Source organism: Scyliorhinus torazame, chromosome 9 (genome assembly GCF_047496885.1).
Source record: "Scyliorhinus torazame isolate Kashiwa2021f chromosome 9, sScyTor2.1, whole genome shotgun sequence".
NCBI classification, from domain to species: domain Eukaryota; kingdom Metazoa; phylum Chordata; class Chondrichthyes; order Carcharhiniformes; family Scyliorhinidae; genus Scyliorhinus; species Scyliorhinus torazame.
This window is the reverse complement of record NC_092715.1, coordinates 75,913,623-75,936,239: the sequence shown is the minus strand read 5'-3', so window position 1 is coordinate 75,936,239 and position 22,617 is coordinate 75,913,623. Positions and strand designations below refer to the sequence as shown.

The following is a 22,617-nucleotide window of genomic DNA, read 5'->3' as shown; positions in this document are numbered from 1 at the left end:
GCTGGTGCCAGTTGGGAATTAGGAGGGTGGGAGATTTATTTATAGATGGGACTTTTGCGAGCTTGGGAGCATTGGAGGAAAAGTATAAGTTGCCCCGGGGAGATTTCTTGAGATATATGCAGGTGAGGGCGTTTACTAGACAACAGGTGAGGGAATTTCCGTTGCTCCCGACACAGGGGATACAGGACAGGGTGCTTTCAGGGGTGTGGGTCGGAGAGGGCAAGGTGTCAGAGATTTATCGAGAGATGAGGGAAGAGGGGGAGGAGTCGTTGGGCGAACTAAAAGGAAAGTGGGAAGAAGAATTAGGGGAGGAGATAGAGGAGGGTATGTGGGCTGATGCCCTAAGCAGGGTGAATTCCTCTTCCTCATGCACCAGGCTTAGCCTGATTCAATTTAAGGTGCTACATAGAGCACACATAACGGGAGCAAGATTGAGCAGGTTCTTTGGAGTGGAGGACAAATGTGGGAGGTGTGGCGGGAGCCAGGCAAACCACGCACATATGTTTTGGGCATGCCCGGCACTGGAAGGGTATTGGAAGGGAGTGACGGGAGTGATTTCGCAGGTGGTGAAGGCCCGGGTCAAACCAGGCTGGGGGTTAGCTCTATTTGGAGTTGCGGAAGAGCCGGGAGTGCAGGAGGCGAAAGAGGCCGACGTTGTGGCCTTTGCGTCCCTAGTAGCCCGGCGTAGGATCCTACTCATGTGGAAGGAGGCGAAACCCCCCGGACTGGAGGCCTGGGTAAACGATATGGCGGGGTTCATTAAACTGGAGCAGATAAAGTTTGCCCTGAGAGGATCGGCTCAAGGGTTCACCAGGCGGTGGCAGCCATTTCTCGACTACCTAGGGGAACGTTAGAGGGAAGACAGATGACCAGCAGCAGCAACCCAGGGGGAGGGGGGTGGGGGGGTTTAGTTTCGTTTAGGACAATAGATAAGGGGGTTTTGTTACTTATGTATTGTTAAAATTTTCTGTATTGTTACTGTTGCGTTTGTTTTGTAAGAGGAAAAATTGTTGTTTGGGAAAAAAAGTTTCAATAAAATATATATTTTTTTTAAAAAGGAAGCCCGGCGAACCATGTCCATATGTTTTGGTCATGCCCGGCACTGGAGGGGTTCTGGAGAGGAGTGGCGGCAGCAATATCTCAGGTGGTGAAAGACCGGGTCAAGCAAAGCTGGGGGCTAGCTATATTTGGAGTAGTGGACGAACCGGGAGTGCAGGAGGTGAAAGAGGGCCGGTATTCTGGCCTTTGCGTCCCTAGTAGCCCGGCGAAGGATCTTGCTAATGTGGAAGGAGGCGAAGCCCCCCAGCCTGGAGGCCTGGATAAATGATATGGCTGGGTTCATAAAGTTGGAGAGGATTAAGTTCGCCTTGAGAGGGTCTGTGCAGGGGTTCCACAGGCGGTGGCAACCGTTCCTAGACTATCTCGCGGAGCGTTAGAGGAAGGTCGGTCAGCAGCAGCAGCAACCTTGGGGGGGGGGGGGGGGGGGGGGGGGGGGGAAAGAGGTGGTGGAGGAGGGGATGTCCTGGGGGGGGGGGGGGGGGGGGGAGGGGGAAGAGAGAGAGGTGGAGGAGGAGGGGACGTCCTGGGGGGGGGGGGAAGAGAGAGAAAGGGGGGACTGCCTGGGAGGGTGGATGAGCAAGAGATAACATGACGGGTTGGGGAAACTGGCACGTACGGGTGAGGGCCAGTGCACAAAGCTGTGTAAATATATCATTTTGCCATGTATATATCTTGCTCTGCGCGATTTCTCATTTTTTTTTGTTATGGGGGGGGGGGGGGGGGGAAGAGAGAGAGGTGGAGGAGGAGGGGACGTCCTGGGGGGGGGGAGAGAGAGAAAGGGGGGACTGCCTGGGAGGGTGGATGAGCAAGAGATAACATGACGGGTTGGGGAAACTGGCACGTACGGGTGAGGGCCAGTGCACAAAGCTGTGTAAATATATCATTTTGCCATGTATATATCTTGCTCTGCGCGATTTCTCATTTTTTTTGTTATGGGGGGGGGGGGGGGGTTATTGTTTGTAAGGGAGAAAAATAGTGTTAAAAAACTTTAATAAATATATTTTTTTTTAAAAGAAAATCATTCAACACATGGGAGAACAGTTAATAGATGAAGTGCGAACAACAAAAATACAAATTCAGCTCTGAAAAGTAAAGATACAAAAAGTCACAAAGATGAAATTCAGCAATGTCAATCAGACTTTGCTGAAGATTGTCATTTTGTCCGTAGGGAAGTATTTCATTCCTCGCTCAACATTCGTCTGTCCCAAAATGCCACTCCGCACTCAGATGAACAATTTAAATTTTAGAAGTAAAAAGAGGGAGGCTCATATTTTAGATTAAATTCAAATTCTAATGCTGGAAATTAATTGAAGCCTCGTATCAGGACTGTGGTTTTTTGGAAGTATTGCTGTACACTTCCAAAAAAACAACTACGTGCTGTTTGGACAATGCCTTATAAACTAGGTATTTTTATTATTTGGCAAGAAATTAAGTTTCAATATTGAAACCCAAATACTTTAAAAAGCTATCAATTTGAATAGAATGTTGTAATTTATGGTACTGCATTATAACAGGCTCATTTGAATTTGGCTGTACTTGTGTGATCAATGTTTTCTATATGAATATTTATATTAAACTTTGTTGTGCACTAACTTGACAAATTAAGTGCTGAAACTGAGTATCTGATTTCCTAGTCCTATCTACGCAATCGTACGTATAGTTTTGTTTAAAAATCCCAGATTAGACTGAAGATTTTCAATGCTTTCATGTTCTAAACAAAACACCAACTTCAGTGGGCCCCATTGATATGGTTCTGCAGACTTCTATGCACAGAATCACTGTGGAGTTGTACCTGACCATTACATATCAATATAAAAATTAAGTTAGATTGCAGCCACTGCGTTAGAAATAGCACACTTCAAAATTTCATATATTACTTTTTTTTTTAATGTAATTTTATTGATTTACATTTGTATTTATGACAAAAAGATAAGAACACACAGGAAACATATACAGAAACGAGGCATATTAACAGTAAAATCCAACTGATTGGTCACAACAACCATAAACTATATACATGCCACCCCATTGTGTTAAAACATACTAGGGGTATGGCAGCCAAAATAGGTTCCCCCCGCCCCCCCCCCCCTCCCCTCAGCACCCTTTACTCCCTCTGTGCTCTCCCCCCCAGACCCCATTTTTGTACCCCCCTCCCCCTCTCCTTTTACCCTGCCTAGTTCACCTAGGCTGATGAATTGCCTCCATGTATTATGGAAGCCTTCGACAGATCCTCTGCCACGTCAGACATCTAATCCGTGGCCTTGGGTGGCGCTGTTGATCTCCAGCTGTGTAGGAGTCTTCGGTGGGCTATCAGAGGCAAAGGCTAGGCGTCTTGCCCCTCTACACATAAAGAGCTCTGGCTGTTCCAACACCCCGAAGACCGCCACAATCCTGGGCATGGCTTGGAAAAAGGCAGTCCGTTACCAGACAAGTTTGGGGTAGGATCAGAACATGTGGGTTTGATTGGCCAGGCCTCCCTGGTGCGTTCCATTTGTCCTCCACCTCTGGGTAGAACCTGCTCATGTGTGCCCTGGACAAGTGTACCCTTCCACCTGCGTATGAGGGGGACGAGTTCGCCCTGTGCAGTGCCTCGCTCCAGAGTCCTCCCCCTATCTCCATGCCCAGCTCCTGTCCCCACCTTTCTCATTCGTCTGTACATGTCGGTGCAGTTCCCGTCCCCTGACCCGCCCGCTGCCAGCAGTCTGTCCAGTAATATATGTCCGGGTAGCTAGGGAACATTGCGGTCTCTTTGCAAAGGTAGTCCCTCAATTGTACCTATCGAAATTCATTCCCTTTTGGGAGATGGATCTTTTCTGTTAGTTCTCCCAGGGTCGCTACTCTGCCACCTATGTACAGGTCTCCTGACAGTACCCCTTCCTGTCTCCAGGTTTTGAAGGAGGCATCTATTGTTGCCAGGATTAATTTATGGTATTTGCAGAAAAGGGCCGCAGCGGGCATTGCACCAAGTTTGAAATGGTGCCTGAGCTAGTTCCAGGTCCTTAGAGTGACCAGCACCACCCGGTTACTAGAGTATTTGGTTGAGGGGGGTGAATGCGAGTGGAGCCATGGCCAGTGCTCAGAGGGATGTCCCCATTAAGGAGGCCTCCTCCATTCACACCCATCCTGCATCCGGCTCTCTCACCCACCCACTCCCGTATACTTTGTGTTTGCCACCCAGCGGTACAATCGGAGGTTTGGCAGCACCAAGACCCCCATATTCCTCGTTGTTTGGAAGACACTTTTATAGATTTTTAGTTTTTCTTTTCACCGCCCACACAAACACCATAATTAATTTTTCTACCTTGGTGAAGGCAGCCTTGGTGTTGAAGATCGGGAGGTATCTGAATGTGAAAAGGAATCTTGGCAGCATGCTTATTTTTATTGTCTGCACTCTTCCCTCCAGGGAGAGTGGGAACAAGCTCTACCTTTACAGGTCTCTCTTTACCTCTTCCACTAGTCTCGACAGGCCCACTTATGGGCTATCGGGATCCCCAGGTATTGGAACTTGGTTTGGGCATATTTGAATGGCAGCTTTGGTTCTCCTCCCCGCTTGGGGGTTCCCAGGGAAGATTTTGCTCTTGCTCGGCTTAAGTGTGCAACTCAAGAAGTCTCCAAACTCCCTTAGGAGTTCCATTATTCCTCCCATGCTGGCTAGGAGGTTTAAGACATAGAGGAGCAGGTCATCCACATGGAGAGAGACTCTGTGCTCTCTGTTTCCCCTTTGGATGCCTTCCTACCCCTTCGACAGTGGTCCGATTGCCAGGGAAAATGCAGCGGTGACAATGGACATCCCTGCCTCATGTGTAGCCGGAAATATTCAGTGCTCATGGGGTTTGTCCTTGCGCTCGCCATGGGAGCCCTGTACAGTAGTTTCACCCACAAGGTGAACCCTGGAGCAAACCTTTCAAGCGCCTCCATCCAACTCTGTTGAAGTCCTTCTCTGTGCTCAGGGAGATGATCATTTATGGTGTCCTCTCCTGGGTGGGGTCATAACTGCATTCAGCAGTCATCTGATGCTCAACGTTCGCTGTCTGCCCTTGAGAAACCCCATCTGACGTTCCGCGACTACTTCTGGCAAGCAACTCTCCAGTCGCCTCGCCAGGACTTTGGCGTCAGTGTTCAAGGGTGAGATGGGTCTGTATGACGCACACTCCATCGGGTCCTTGTCTTTTTTAGGGTCAGTGATGGAGGCCTGTTCAGGTTGGCCGGCAAGGCCCCTCTTGACAGCAAATCATTGAACATCTCTTGCAGGTGCTGCAGCCAACTTTTTATAGAAGTCCTCCGGGAAGCCATCCGGACCGGATGCTTTCCCTGACTGCATGGGAGTTGGTGCTCCCCAAAATCTCCCCAGTCCAAGCAGTGTTTCCAGTCCCTGTTTCCTTTCCTCCCCCATTGCTGGTATGTCCAGCCCGTGAAGAAACAGCTTCATTTTCAAGTCCCCCTCCAGGGGCTCGGAGGCGTACAGTCCTCGGTAAAAGGTCAGAAAGGTTTCATTGATCTTATTTGGTACTGTGTCTCGCTTGCCATTTACATGGCCATTTTTGAAGTTCTGCAGTATTTGCTAATGGGAACATTTTCTTTGCATGCTTTTCACATTTCAAGTAGAGACTTGCAATACTTTGCAAAAAGTAAAACAATAGACACTTGCCCTGCTGTCATTTGTAAACAGTATCTTTAAGCAGAAATTAATGGCATATCAGAAATTCAACTCAAGAAAAAACGTAATTTGCAAAACACCAATTTGTTCATTGATATCCTTCAGGAAAGGACTGCTACCTGGTCTGGTCTGCGTGTTACTTCAGTCCCACATTGTACAAAGGCATTATTTTCAGAGGGTAACTAAGGATAGTAAATATATGGCCGATTCGTGGTGTTGCCACAATCAGGATACAAAAAAGAAATCAATAAAGGGTCCTAAAACCTCCTAAAGTCACCATGATCAACATTTTGGTTGTTTAAGCACCCCATTGTACTCAACTTTAGAACATAGAAAAATACAGCACAGAACAGGTCCTTCGGCCCACGATGTTGTGCCGAACCTTTGTCCTAGATTAATCATAGATTATCATAGAATTTACAGTGCAGGAGGCCATTCGGCCCATCGAGTCTGCACCGGCTCCTGGAAAGAGCACCCCACCCAAGGTCAACACCTCCACCCTATCCCCACAACCCAGCAACGCCACCCAACACTAAGGGCAATTTTGGACATGAAGGGCAATTTATCACGGCCAATCCACCTAACCTGCACATCTTTGGACTGTGGGAGGAAACCGGAGCACCCGGAGGAAACCCACGCCCACACGGGGAGGATGTGCAGACTCCGCACAGACAGTGACCCAAGCCGGAATCGAATTGTGCTATCCACAATGCTACCGTGCTGCCCTTAAGAACAAATAAATCTACACTATATCATTTTACCGTAATCCATGTACCTATCCAATAACTGCTTGAAGGTCCCTAATGTTTCCGACTCAACTACTTCCACAGGCAGTGCATTCCATGCCCCCACTACTCTCTGGGTAAAGAACCTACCTCTGACATCCCCCCTATACATTCCACCATTCACCTTAAATTTATGTCCCCTTGTAATGGTTTGTTCCACCCGGTGAAAAGGTCTCTGACTGTCTACTCTATCTATTCCGCTGATCATCTTATAAACCTCAATCGAGTCACCCCTCATCCTTCTCCGCTCTAATGAGAAAAGGCCTAGCACCCTCAACCTTTCCTCGTAAGACCTACTCTCCATTCCAGGCAACATCCTGGTAAATCTCCTTTGCACCTTTTCCAAAGCTTCCACATTCTTCCTAAAATGTGGCGACCAGAATTGTACACAGTACTCCAAATGTGGCCTTACCAAAGTTTTGTACAGCTGAATCATCACCTCACGGCTCTTAAATTCAATCCCTCTGTTAATGAACGCTAGCACACCATAGGCCTTTTTCACAGCTCTATCCACTTGAGTGGCAACTTTCAAAGATGTATGAACCTAGACCCCAAGATCTCTCTGCTCCTCCACATTGCCAAGAATTCTACCGTTAACCCTGTATTCCGCATTCATATTTGTCCGTCCAAAATGGACAACCTCACACTTTTCAGGGTTAAACTCTATCTGCCACTTCTCAGCCCAGCTCTGCATCCTATCTATGTCTCTTTGCAGCCGACAACAGTCCTCCTCACTATCCACAACTCCACCAATCTTCGTATTGTCTGCAAATTTACTGACCCACCCTTCAACTCCCTTATCCAAGTCATTAATGAAAATCACAAACAGCAGAGGACTCAGAACTGATCCCTGCGGTACGCCACTGGTAGCTGGGCTCCAGGCTGAATATTTTCCATCCACCACCACTCTCTGACTTCTATCAGTTAGCCAGTTGGTTATCCACCTGGCCAAATGTCCCACTATCCCATGCCTCCTTACTTTCTGCATAAGCCTACCATGGGGAACCTTATCAAATGCCTTACAAATCCATGTACACTACATCCACTGTTTTACCTTCATCCACATGCTTGGTCACCTCCTCAAAAGAATTCAATAAGACTTGTAAGGCAAGACCTACCCCTCACAAATCCGTGCTGACTATCCCTAATCAAGCAGTGTCTTTCCAGATGCTCAGAAATCCTATCCTTCAGTACCCTTTCCATTACTTTGCCTACCACCGAAGTAAGACTAACTGGCCTGTAATTCCCCGGGTTATCCCTAGTCCCTTTTTTGAACAGGGGCACGATTGGCACCACTCTCCAATCCCCTGGTACCACCCCTGTTGACAGTGAGGACGAAAAGATCATTGCCAACGGCTCTGCAATTTCATCTCTTTCTTCCCCTAGAATCCTTGAATATATCCCGTCAGGCCCGGGGGACTTGTCTATCCTCAAGTTTTTCAAAATGCCCAACACATCTTCCTTCCTAACAAGTATTTCCTCGAGCTTACCAGTCTGTTTCACACTGTCCTCTCCAACAATATGGCCCCTCTCATTTGTAAATACTGAAGAAAAGTACTCGTTTAAGACCTCTCCTATTTCTTCAGACTCAATACACAATCTCCCGCTACTGTCCTTGATCGGACCTACCCTCGCTCTAGTCATTCTCATATTTCTCACATATGTGTAAAAGGCCTTGGGATTTTCCTTGATCCTACCCGCCAAAGATTGTTCATGCCCTCCCTTAGCTCTCCTAATCCCATTCCTCAGTTCCCTCCTGGCTATCTTGTATCCCTCCAGCGCCCTGTCTGAACCTTGTTTCCTCAGCCTTATACAAGTCTCCTTCTTCCTCTTAACAAGACATTCAACCTCTCTTGTCAACCATGGTTCCCTCACTCGGCCATCCCTTCCCTGCCTGACAGGGACATACATACCAAGGACACGTAGCACCTGTTCCTTGAAGAAGTTCCACATTTCACTTGTGTCCTTGCCTGACAGCCTATGATCCCAACTTATGCACTTCAATTCTTGTCTGACAACATCGTATTTACCCTTCCCCCAATTGTAAACCTTGCCCTGTTGCACGCACCTATCCCTCTCCATTACTAAAGTGAAAGTCACAGAATTGTGGTCACTGTCTCCAAAATGCTGCCCCACTAACAAATCTATCACTTGCCCTGGTTCATTACCAAGTACCAAATCCAATATGGCCTCCCCTCTGGTCGGACAATCTACATACTGTGTTAGAAAAGCTTCCTGGACACACTGCACAAACACCACCCCATCCAAACTATTTGATCTAAAGAGTTTCCACTCAATGTTTGGGAAGTTGAAGTCACCCATGACTACTACCCTGTGACTTCTGCACCTTTCCAAAATCTGTTTCCCAATCTGTTCCTCCACATCTCTGCTACTATTGGGGGGCCTATAGAAAACTCCCAACAAGGTGACTGCTCCTTTCCTATTTCTGACTTCAACCCATACTACCTCAGTAGGCAGATACTCCTCGAACTGCCTTTCTGCAGCTGTTATACTATCTCTAATTAACAATGCCACCCCCCCCCCACCTCTTTTATCACCCTCCCTAACCTTATTGAAACATCTATAACCAAGGACCTCCAACAACCATTTCTGCCCCTCTTCTATCCAAGTTTCCGTGATGGCCACCACATCGTAGTCCCAAGTACTGATCCATGCCTTAAGTTCACCCACCTTATTCCTGATGCTTCTTGCGTTGAAGTATACACACTTCAACCCATCTCCGTGCCCGCAAGTACTCTCCTTTGTTAGTGTTCCCTTCCCCACTGCCTCACTACATGCTTTGGCATCCTGAATATCGGCTACCTTAGTTGCTGGACGACAAATCCGGTTCCCATTCCCCTGCCAAATTAGTTTAAACCCTCCCGAAGAGTACTAGAAAACCTCCCTCCCAGGATATTGGTGCCCTTCTGGTTCAGATGCAACCCGTCCTGCTTGTACAGGTCCCACCTTCCCCAGAATGCGCTCCAATTATCCAAATACCTGAAGCCCTCCTTCCTACACCATTCCTGCAGCCACGTGTTCAACTGCACTCTCTCTCTATTCCTAGCCTCGCTATCATGTGGCACCGGCAACAAACCAGAGATGACAACTCTGTCTGTCCTGGCTTTTAACTTCCAGCCTAACTCGCTAAACTAGTTTATTACCTCCACACCCCTTTTGCTACCTACGTCGTTGGTACCAATGTGCACCACAACCTCTGGCTGCTCCCCCTCCCCCTTAAGGATCCTGAAGACACGATCTGAGACATCCCCGGCCCTGGCACCCGGGGGGCAACATACCTTCCGGGAGTCTCGCTCGTGACCACAGAATCTCCCATCTATTCCCCTAACCATTGAATCTCCTACTACTATAGATTTTCTATTCTCCCCACTTCCCTTCTGAGCCCCAGAGCGAGACTCTGTGCCAGAGACCTCGCCGCTAGGGCCTTCCCCCGGTAGGTCATCCCCCCCAACAGCATCCAAAATGGTATACTTGTTTTGAAGGGTAACGGCCACGAGGGATCCCTGCACTGTTTGCCTGTTTGTTTTCTTTCCCCTGACTGTAACACAGCTACTCTTGTCCTGTACCTTGGGTGTGGTTACCTCCCTGTAACTCCTCTCTATCACCCCTGCTGCCTCCCGGATGATCCGAAGTTCATCCACTCCAGCTCCAGTTCCCTAACACGGGCTCGGAGGAGCTGGAGTTGGGTGCACTTACCGCAGGTATAGTCAGCGGGGACACCGGTGGTGTCCCTCACCACCCACATCCTACAGGAGGAGCATGCAACTGGCCTAGCCTCCATCCCCTCTTACCTTACAGAATATAACTGCCCTGCGGACCAACTGGACCTCCGCCCTCCGACTCTGCTCCCAGTCAGCTGCACGCTCTGTAAACTCCTGGCTCCCTTGTCGCTCTTTGCGGAAATGTCGGAAACGAAATGAAAGGAGCACCTTACTCCCTCCTCACCTAACTCCCTCAGTCACCAAACTCTCACTATAGCACTCAAATGCACCAAATCCGGCACTCCCTCAGTCACCAAACTCTCACTATAGCACTCAAATGCACCAAATTCAGCACTCCCTCAGTCACCAAACTCTCACTATAGCACTCAAATGCACCAAATTCAGCACTCAGTGCAAACAAAGTCTGCACTGTAGCTGGATCACTTTTATACTGTGAATCTAGCCTCTGAAAACTGGTCTAATCCAATTAACTAATTAACAAGCTCCAGCTGCAAGTATCTACAAGTAGAACCTTTGTTTCAAGCTGATTGAAAATTCACCTTCTTCTAACCCAAACAGCAACTTTTAAGTTAATTAACTAAATAAAAGAAAGGCTAGACTTTAGATAAAAATGAACCCTTATACTCCCTCAGTCACCAAACTCTCACTACAGCACTCAAATGCACCAAATTCAGCACTCAGTGCAAACAAAGTCTGCACTGTCGTGGATCACTTTTATACTGTGAATCTAGCCTCTGAATGCGGTGCATACGGTGCAAATTACTTGCTGAAATAGTGTGAGGGAATATCTTATAGCTCCTTGTTAGAATTCAACTTCGTATTTTATACTTGAGACTGCGATATTAAATTCAGTTGTGGCACAACAACCTTTCATCACTCCTCAGAAGACCCAGGCCACTGCTGGGAAATGAGCTTTAAAACAGCTTTTGAGGTTGGTACAATTTGATATTTAGCAGTAGAGACTAACATGTCTGATCATCTGATAGAAATGGCCTTAACTTTAATTAATGTGCATCATATGCAGTGTAATCTGATATTTTGCAAACAATATTTAATATTTTTAGTGAACATAACATTTTATATCAAATATCAAACAATTATAAAACCCATCAAATCAAAAATTACAAATAAAAGTAAGTCGCCCCAGTAACAGAAATGCAACCCAAACAACTTACCCTCCTGCCCCCAACAGCTAAGTGACCAATTCCTTAAAGTACGATATGAAAGGTCGCCGTCTATGGTAGACCGACATCCCCCCCTAGTTGACCTTCGAGGTGCAAAAGGTCCATCAGGTCACCTAGCCATGCCGAGGCATTAGTGGCGTTGGCCGCCTCCATCTCAGCAGAATTGGCCTCCGAGCAACCAATGAGGCGAATGCCAGGGCATCCGCCCCCGCACCTGTCCTCAGCTCTGGCTGGTCCGACGCACCTGATATAGCTACTAGCGAACAGGGCTCCAAATCAATATTTAGTATCACTGATATGGTGCTGAAGAATGACACCCAAAAAACCCCAATTTGAGAAAGGACCAGAACATCTGCGTGTGGTTTGCAAACACCGCTTGCACTCGCAAACCCCCGCAAAAACATGGACTTATTCTTGCCTTGGTGAGATGAGCCCTAAACACTACCCAGTGTTGAATCAAGCTCAACCTTGCCATGATGAAGTAGCATTCGCTCCACACCACCTCATCCAATATGGGTCCCAGCTCTTCCTCCCACCTAGCCTTCACCTCTTCTACTGAGATCTGCTCCCTCCCCCCAAGATCCATCCATATATCCTGAATGTGCTGCACTCTTCCGGCCCCACACAGGAGAGAATCCTCTCCAATAAAGTGGGCAACGGCGCTACCAAGAATGTCAGGTATGCCCGCCAAACCCACAAAAACTACTTTCTCCTTCAACTCCTCCAAGCTGGCAAACCTCCCCTCCAAAAACAAATCCCTCACTCACTCCAGCCCCTTATGTTTCCACCCCCCAAAATGTGGCATTCAATTCCACCAGCTCTAACAAATGATTCCTACAGATAGGGGCACATCTTAACACTGACCCCAGTTTAAAATGCTGACGGAGTTGCTGCCAACAATTGGACAATAAAAATACAAGTGCTCGTAGAGAACCAATATAGAAAATACCATTACAATATAAGAATGAAAAAAACATAACATTGTGTCAGCTCTATCATTGGAAGTCAAACGTTTAAAAACAAATTTGAAAAACTATTTAAAATTTTTGTGAAGAGCAATAACTATTGTTTCAATTTAATTCAGATAATGCAAACCAGGTACTATTGAACACCGACACAGATCCATTAAGTATGCAATCAGCTCTGCTTTACAGAGCAGGAAGTAATGCAATTGGAGTTTGTGACCTTAATTGCCCAGCTGTACTGCTCTCAAATGCTCTCCAAGGCCTTCCCCTCCTTTGAGACTGTCCTTTAAAATCTACCTTTTTCACCAAGCTTTTATCCTTCTGTCCTAATATATGTTGTTTAATTAAAATGTTTGTTTTACAACAGTCCTGTGAAGCAACTTGGGATGGACATTTAATTGCATTAAGATGTTGTATAAATGAAAGTCTCCTCCCTTTGTACATTTGGGCAAAGGTTGTTCCAATCAGGAAACACAATGAAAAGTTATTGGAAGCCAGTGTTTCAAAGGTCAATTAAGCCAAAGCACTTCAGAGTACAAAATTTGATTGTGATCCTCATGTTCCACCTACTGGAAAGTTCATCTGAAATGAAATGAAATGAAAATCGCTTATTGTCACAAGTAGGCTTCAAATGAAGTTACTGTGAAAAGCCCCTAGTCGCCACATTCCGGCGCCTGTTCGGGGAGGCTGTTACGGGAATCGAACCGTGCTGCTGGCCTGCCTTGGTCTGCTTTCAAAGCCAGCGATTTAGCCCTGTGCTAAACAGCCCCTGACCAGGTATCAGCGGACTCCCTGAATGTCGTTCAAGGATGAAGTAGTGCAAACTATTAAGCCCCAAGCTCGATACCCTGTCTTTACTGAGTCAGCTGGAAGCAGCATAGGCAGCTTCAAATCCACCGCTGTACCTCAGGAGGCAAGTAAAGAGGATATTCAAAACAATGTCAGCCAGAGTTCATGCACTAATGTTATCTAATCAACCCGGTCTGCTTGCCTGTTGAGTCAGAACTACAGCAGGCTTGGCTACAGTTCCAGTCAGGCTGTTTTTTTTTCAGTCGATCATGGGATCTGGCGACGTTGTTGGCTAAGCCAGCATTGACTGACTGAGTGGGCGAGGGGAGCGAGCGAGCGGGCGGGCGAGCAAGCGAGTGGGGGAGCGAGCGAGTGAGTGAGTGGGGGAGCGAGTGAGTGAGTGGGGGAGCGAATGAGTGAGTGGGGGAGCGAATGAGTGAGTGGGGGAGCGAATGAGTGGGGGAGCGAATGAGTGGGGGAGCAAGTGTAGAGAGAGAGAGAGAGAGAGTGTAGAGAGAGAGAGAGAGTGTAGAGATAGCGAGAGTCAGAATCCAAGATTTTGACTCAGCAACATTCATTAAACTCATTGTGTAAACAGTTAACCGCACAGGAGGATTGCTGCCACTAATTGAACCATAAAGTTGACAAGTAGACAAATACAACCAATATAAAAAGTATTCAAAACCAGCTCAGACAGATGATATCAAAGTCACCTGTATGCTGACCATTCTGATCCTATTCAACATCACGTTAATCATTCCCTGGTCAGATGACAATACAGGATTCCAGATATGAAAGATGTTTCATTGGCGAGCATCCCAAATCTTGATCAAGAATTATTTTTTAATGCATATAGGTCAAGGCGGGAGGCCGGAAAGTGACTAATATTGGAAACAATAAAACAGTATTTTATAGAGTGCATTTACTCCCCTTTTTCTTGATGCTGAACTGGATCTCAGAACAATATTTATAAATCTTTGTATGCTGGAGATCAGGTGCATAAATTTTCCAGTGCCCTAATTTTTAAAGTGAGCTGATTGTATAATAAAAGGAATGATGAAGTGCAATTCAAATCTGAAGCTGCGAAACTTAATTTTACTTTCTTTACATACCAGTTATTGATTGCAAGAGGCCTGCATTAGATGGATAGAGTATTTTCTATGTTCAATTGGTGGAAGATATAAGGGGTATGTCAGAGGTAGGTTCTTTACCCAGAGAGTAGTGGGGGCATGGAATGCACTGCCTGTGGAAGTAGTTGAGTCGGAAACATTAGGGACCTACAAGCGGCTATTGGATAGGTACATGGACTACGGTAGAATGATGGGGTGTAGATTAATTTGTTCTTAATCTAGGACAAAAGTTCGGCACAACAATGTGGGCCGAAGGGCCTGTTCTGTGCTGTATTTTCTATGTTCTATGAGACCATAGAAGATGGAGAAAATTAGGAGGGGAAATGGTTAATTTTCAATTATTTTCCATGGAAAGACAAAAAAGCCTTCTGGCATTTTTATGGGTAACCTAGCCAAGACTAGAGTTCAATTTGTGGGAGACAATGGTAGAGAATAGGAACATGTGGATACATCATATCTTGCTTTGTGATATAATGCTTTATGTCAATCAGATGCAACATATTATCTTCTCATAAATATACTGATGCATTGCCTAAAAATGAGAAGTTAATAATTTATCCCCTCACTAAACTTCTACAACTGGAAGTTGCAATAGGTAAGCATGCTATCTTTTCACCATTGGTTGAAATGTAGCCCGGATCAACAGGATGACATTTTTCCCTTCTTTGATGATCGCAATGATTCCCCACTGGTGGTTAATTAAACGGTCTTAACCCATAACCTAGTGACCATGGGCAAAGGCCAGCATAATTTGCCAATCACATGGGCATGGCTTATGCATGACAGGAACAAATTAATACTGGTATAGGAATTCTCTTGATTGCGGCTGAAGGAACATTCCTGGATTTGCTTACTCCGAATCTGGCTGTAATTGTCCTGAAATTACTTCAAGGTGACACTGAGTGATGCCAGTGGGACGGGAGAAAAATAAGCGTTCCATTCTTAAGGAGTAACATGCTATTTGAATAGAAGATTCCCCCTCCCAAAAAAATAAAGTTTCTGCAGCTAATGATTGTACAAAGATAATCAACAGCATACTGAAACGAAAATTAAACATAAAATGTTCACAGTATCTGTTTCTACTAGACAAACAAAATGAAATCCAATAAAACTAAAACAAATTAACAAATACCTGTGCTTTCGTTTCTTGGGTGTTTTAGTACCGAGACTGGTACCATGACAGTGGGGGGAGGGGAGTTGAGGGTGCCAGATGCCTGAACTTGCTGCAGAGGTGGAACTGTGGAACAATATTCTGATGGGATATTAGGGTTAGGGCTTGGACCAGTTGGACTCATCATTGTCTTAAATGCTTGAGCTGCAAAAGACCAAATAACATGCGCTGGTTTATGAACAGTTGACCTGAAACTACCCAACTCTTCCCAAAAATCACGACACAAAATGCTCCTAGCAGTTGTTCACTGTAGTGCATCAAGTCACCAACTTAGCTAAGTTCAACTCATTCAATGCCTTAAATTCTGAACAAGTCTCAAATGGAATGTGGTGCACACCCTTTAGGTTCCTCATCAATTGGTATTAGATTTGCTTTCCTTCCATCCAGCCAAAATGTAGCTTCCATGGCAAAAACAGCAATAAATATTTTGATAAAAAGGGTTAAAAACTAGTTGAAAAAGCTTACTAAGTAGCTACATCTTGCACCACGGGTTGTAGCATTTATATTCGGCATCCAATCATCATATTTAGATTCTAAAAGGCAGATTATTCAGAGTGTTTTTGTACAATCTTCTATCCCATCAGCAGTATTAATCATGCACACATGAATTTACAAATAATATATTTGGCTGAACATATCACACAACCCTCGTCATATATTATTTCCCTCTGCACAACCATTAAAAATTGAAAAGAAAAACCTCCCTACTTACCAAGAGGAGGAATAAGTATGTGTTCCACCTTTTGCCTTAGATTCTTTCTTTGAAAAAAAAAAAAATTTAGAGTACCCAATTATTTTTTTTCCAATTAAGGGGCAATTTAGCATGGCCAACCCACCTAACTAGCACATCTTTGGATTGTGGGGATGAAGCCCACGCAGACACGGGGAGAATGTGCAAACTTCACACGGACAGTGACCCAGGGCCAGGATTCGAACCCAGGTCCCCAGTGCCGTTGTGCTAACCACTGTGCCACCGTGCTGCCCCTTAGTAGGGGCTGGTTTAGCACAAGGCTAAATCGCTGGTTTTGAAAGCAGACCAAGGCAGGCCAGCAGCACGGTTCAATTCCCTTACTAGCCTCCCCCAACATGCGCCGGAATGTGGCGACTAGGGGCTTTTCACAGTAACTTCATTTGAAGCCTAGAACATAGAACATAGAACATAGAAAATACAGCACAGAACAGGCCCTTCGGCCCGCGATGTTGTGCCGAACCTTTGTCCTAGATTAATCATAGATTATCATTGAATTTACAGTGCAGAAGGAGGCCATTCGGCCCTTTGAGTCTGCACCGGCTCTTGGAAAGAGCACCCTACCCAAACTCAACACCTTCACCCAACACCAAGGGCAATTTGGACATTAAGGGCAATTTATCATTGGCCAATTCACCTAACCCGCACATCTTTGGATTGTGGGAGGAAACCGGAGCACCCGGAGGAAACCCACGCAGACACGGGGAGGACGTGCAGACTCCGCACAGCCAGCGACCCAAGCCGGAATCGAACCTGGGACCCCGGAGCTGTGAAGCAATTGTGCTATCCACAATGCTACCGTGCTGCCCTTGAGAACAAATAAATCTACACTATATCATTTAACCGTAATCCATGTACCTATCCAATAGCTGCTTGAAGGTCCCTAATATTTCCGACTCAACTACTTCCACAGGCAGTGCATTCCATGCCCCCACTACTCTCTGGGTAAAGAACCTACCTCTGATATCCCTCCTATATCTTCCACCTTTCACCTACTTATGACAATAAGCGATTTTCATTTCATTTCATTTTCATTTCTTGCAGAATCATAGAATGAAATCATAGAATTTACAGTGCAGAAGAAGGCCACTCGGCCCATCGAGTCCGCATTGGCCCCTGGAAAGAGCACCCTATTTAAGCCCACACCTCCACCCCATCCCCGCAACTCAGCAATCCCACCAAAGTCTTTTGGACACTAAGGGCACTTCAGAATGGCCAATCCACCTAACCTGCACATCTTTGGACTGTGGGAGGAAACTGGCTCACCCGGAGGAAACCCGTGCAGACACGAGAAGAATGTGCAGACTCCGCACAGGCAGTGCCCCGAGCCATAAATTGAACCCAGATCCCTGGAGCTGTGAAGCAACAGTACTAATCACTGTGCTACCGTGCCGCCCTACTAGGGAGAATTGAAATTACTTACACACATGAATGATTGTTGCGTTCATGTTCTTCCCTTTCCTCATTTTTCTATATTCTCATGATACTCGTACACTCAGTTCCAAGGAAACTAGAAGTCATTTGTTGACAAGTCGCTCAAATGCCAAAGTATTTCAGCAGTCAGTTGAAGTCACCCAGGACCCACATTGCTGGGTTCTGGAAAAGGTAATTGACCTCAAAACCCTGCCCATCTCCATAGATGTGGTTTTACCAGTTATGTTCACATCATTTTTTATTAATAATCCACTTTGCATGAATCATTGAATGCATTAGAAATGGAATGATGGCTAATTGTTTCTCCGACCTCATGTTAATGGGCAATAGGTATCATTATTGATCATTATGAGATGTACTTGGAAGTACTCATTTCAAAAAGTTTCACTTTTACCCTTCAAATATTTACTGGGGTCCCACTCTTCTGCAACACGCATCAGCATTTCTAAGCTAAATGCCCTTTAATAGGGACAGTGACTTCAAATATGTATATTCAAATTAAAAACTGATTAATAACCTGTTAAAGGCAGAATTAAGTTTCACTACAACTATGGGGGCGGCACGGTGGTGCAATGGCTAGCACTGCTGCCTACGGCGCTGAGGACCCGGGTTCGATCCCAGCCCCGGGTCACTTGTGTGGAATTTGCACATTCCCACCACAACCCAAAAATGTGCAGGTTAGATGGATTGGCGGTGCTAAATTGCCCCTTAATTGGGGAAAAAATAATTGGGCACTCTAAATTTGTTTTTTTTAAAGTTTCACCGCAACTAATGTGTGGGAGCACTTTCCATGTGCAATTTGCACATTCGCCATGTGTCTGCGTGGGTCTCACCCCCACAAACCCAAAGATGGGCAGGATAGGTAGATTGCCCACACTAAACTGCCCCTTAATTGGAAAAAGAGAATTGGATACTCTAATTTTTTTTTTTTTAACTAATGTGTGGGATTAAAATGTACTGACATCAGCGGACTCATTAGAAATTTGATTTTCACATTAAACCTTTGAAAAGATTTAAAATTATGAGTTCTCCAAGTCGACTAAACAGTAAATTTCTCAAAATTCACTGGCCCAGTTTAGTTATTATCTGATGCACATCATCTCTGGGGGGGGGGGGGGGGGGAGGTTGCCCAAAACATTAAATTTATTATAGGAAAAACATGCCAACCTTTACTTTAGGAAGCAGTTAAGAAATAACAAGTAAAAGTACTGACATTAATCATAAAGCCCACAACTCTTACAGAATTGGGTGTGCAGTGATTAGATATTAACATTTCATTAAATGCTTCTCAAATTAAAGTCACTACCAAAGTATCCTCTTCTTTTGGAGTGAGTTGTCAATTTATTTACATACACAGCTGTGCATGCGTGGTTCCTTAAAGGGGCTGATCTGTGTATAGCCTTTGGTGGCCAAATCAGGACTGGAGGAAACATTAGGCTCCTGATACTCAACCAATGTGAAATGATTTTGAGGACAGCCAAGTAAACCACTCGAGCATAAATCTGCCCCAAATTCATCGCTAATTCTTATATGTTGATGCCTCAGCATGCTTGAATATGGAAAGCATCATATTTGCACTCCAGGTTGGAACAGAGGAAAAAATGTTATTCTGCATCCTACAGCACCATGCTAACCTGGGAGCACTTGATAGCGGCACTGGATTTCAACTTCCTTGCAACAACATTCATGTCCTGAGTGACCACAAATATTCACAATTTAAACAGCTTTAACAATGACTGTATTTGAACACACGACTATCCTGCAACAGCGTCACTCGCCTCTTCCCCCTCCAAAGCACAATAAAGTATTGGTCCAAGTGACAACCAGATGCGTTTTAAAGGACAGAAGAAAATTGAGATAGATGTGAGTGACAGCACCATTTCAGCAACTACTGCAATTTTGAACCAAACTGCTAGTTACAAAAAGTGAAAAGACAATCTGGAATAAAATGCTTCTCTTACAGATCTGAAGAAAAGTTCTCCTGCAACAGTCAAGACGACGGAACTTCAGCCAATATAAGGTGCTGTTCTCAGTCAATGCACACTCCACCTATGTAATAAAATATTGCAATACCAAGAAGTGTGTGGATTGACCTGCTTTGCCCTGGCACTGAAAAAAACAAAATGGCTGAAAATCTAACACCCAAGATAAATCTTGTACCCAAAGAGAAAATGCTGGAAAATCTCAGCAGGTCTGGCAGCATCAGTAGGGAGAGAAAAGAGCTAACGTTTTGAGTCCAGGTGACCCTTTGTAAAGCTGAAAAAAAGATAAATCTTGTACCTGGATGCCAATTTGGAAATAACTAACTTGAATGCTTCATAAATGAACTGAAGTCAAAATGTCTCTGTCTCAATTTGGCCACAATATATTGTCTGAAAAAATTGAAAAATTGAAAAAAAACGGAAACATTTCCATCCCAAAAAACACATTTGGCAAATCTAGTTCATAAAATTCATATGTTTTAGAATATAAACTTTAGTTTCAGGAATAAAATTTTTAGGCTGGAAGTTAAAGTATTATTAAGATAAGTGGACACCTGATTGATAAACAACCCTAATATGAATGCAAATCCAGCAAGCCCAGATTTAATTAACTTTTGCGTGATTTACAAGGTCTGGGTGATGGTGGGGCAAAAATTTAAAATCAATGAATGTCCTATTTGTGGACCCTGATTCGAGCCATAGTGTCCATTGTTATCTACTTAAAAAGCTGAAAGCTAACAATTTTGGGAAAGAGGATCGTACAACCCCATCAGAGGCGGAAAATATTCTAATAGATTCCAGAGTCAGAGTTGTCTTGAAGGTGAAATAATTTGGTGTGGACTACATCTTAACAGATTGAGAGAGCGAACAACAGATGTAGTCAGCTAGGCCTGCATTTCAAGCAGAAATTGGATTGGATTTGTCACGTGTACCAAGGTACAGAGAAAAGTATTTTTCTACGAGCTGCTCAAATAGATCATTTCGTACATGAAAAGAAAATACATAATAAGGCAGCACAAGGTACACAATGTAAATACTTACACTGTGTGGAATGTTTGGATTTTGAGGGAAAATCAACTAGAAGATTTGCTCTAGCTGGCGGAGGAAACCTAAAGTGGGTCTCACAGAGCATTTTGGCAGAGAGCAGTCAATAGAGTTAGTTTGGAAAACTTCAAGACAGTTGATCCCCATAGAATCTTACCTTGAAGACTATCAACACTGAGGAGAAATCAAAGTAACTTTGGGTAGGGAAGGTTGCTGCTCCTGTCTAGGGAAAAAGGGAATAAACCTTCAAGATTTTTTAAGTTAAAGGAACACTTGGGGAGAGTAAAAAATAGAACCTAGATCATAGCAGAAGTAGTTATAAACTGTAGAGTTAAGAGTGCTTGTTTTATTTAATTTTTATTTCAAGTTTCTGTCTAACAAGAAATGAAATCTTGTGGTGAAGTTCTGTCGATTAATTATCGAATGTTTAGATTTCTCTTGAAACAGTCCCAGGATTGTATTTTTTCTTTGAAGTAAATTTTGGAAAAAAAAATATTTTTCTCAGCTGATACAAAGAATGCTGTGAAATTTAGCTACTTAAAAAAAAATTAAAAGCAATGGGATTTCAAGAATCAACTCATTATTTGAATGATTAACATTTCCCCCACCCAATATTCTCATTACTTCTTTTAACTCCAGAAGCAAGTATTGTGTGCTAAAGGATGGTAATTCATAGAATTTACAGTGCAGGAGGCCATTCGGCCCACCTAGTCTGTACCGTCCCTTGGAAAGAGCACCCTACTTAAGCCCACGCCTCTACCCTATCCCCATAACCCAGTAACCCCACCTAACCTTTTGGACACGACGGGGTAATTTAGCAGGACCAATCATCTAACCTGCACATCTTTGGACTGTGGGAGGAAACCGGAGCACCTGGAGGAAACCTGTGCAGACATGTGGAGGAAGTGCAAACTCCACACAGATAGTCACCCAAGGCTGGAATTGAACTTGTATCCTTGGAGCTGTGAGACAGCAGTGCCAACCTGTAATTGTAAGTCTAAAAGGAAGCATTCCTCAGGTTTTCCAGCTGTGGGAAGCATCACAGATAAACTGAATATCACTGCCTACATGCCCACATTTCTAAGCAGAGCTACTGGACAGCAATCAGAAGGATGCCAAATTGATCTTTTTCTTCCTCAACTCAAACAGATGTTGAAACTAACTGCAGAACTCCCACCATGACCAGAGTAGAAATCAAGTACCAGCACAGACATCCAGAGCAGAAATCAGGTAGCAGCAACGATAACCAGAGCAGAAATCAGGTATTAGAATTGCCTCAACATCCAAACTACTACACAAAAACCCAGGTACTCAATCCCCAACAAAATACATCAAACATAGGACTGCTTCCGATCTCTGGCTTTTCTCTAGCCACTTTCACCCAGGCCTGCACTTCCAGATCTGTCTTTAGCATTAATGGCCAGTACACTGTTCCAATGGCAGTGCCCCCTGTTCCTTTAGCTTCAGGCTTCCTGGAAACTTATCTTCATTTCTCCAGTTTCCATAACTAGCTGTTCTTTAGGTTTCTGACAATTGCTTCCTTGCTTCTTAATCCATTGTATGTTTTTTTTTCTCGTAGAGTTGCGACAAATGTTCTCTTTTTCCCCTGCGAAGCTCCTTTGACTTTGGTTTCCAGTTACAACTAAACTCAAAAACATCTTTTCCCTAAAAGTAGCTCCAGGTTGTTTAGCAACATCTCAGACTCTTATTTACTTTACATGTCATAAACACTCTCAGCATTCCCGCACCAGCCTCCCCGAAGAGGCACCGGAATGTGGCGACTAGGGGCTTTTCACAGTAACTTCATTTGAAGCCTACTTGTGACAATAAGCGATTTTCATTTCATTTTCAGAATGGAAACAGTTTGAATCGAAACCAAAATCTCCCATACATGCAAATACATTTGTTCAACGTGAATCTTACCCT

The 22,617-nt window shown here is 44.7% G+C and overlaps 1 protein-coding gene across 8 annotated transcripts in view; it reads right to left on the bottom strand.

Annotated features, from left to right (window-relative positions):
• zfyve16 (zinc finger, FYVE domain containing 16) overlaps positions 1–22,617 on the bottom strand; it is a 178,345-nt gene that overhangs the window by 109,030 nt on the left and 46,698 nt on the right. For 7 of the 8 annotated variants that reach the window (XR_011949038.1, XM_072516164.1, XM_072516163.1 and 4 more), the window contains one exon: positions 15,445–15,627. The exons of the other annotated variant lie outside the window; for it this stretch is intronic. Coding sequence is in view for 6 of the 7 variants with exons in the window: in XM_072516164.1 (XP_072372265.1) it covers positions 15,445–15,627 (183 nt within the window). In the remaining variant the exon portion in view is untranslated. The remainder of the gene's footprint in view (positions 1–15,444; positions 15,628–22,617) is intronic. 8 annotated transcript variants of the gene reach the window in all.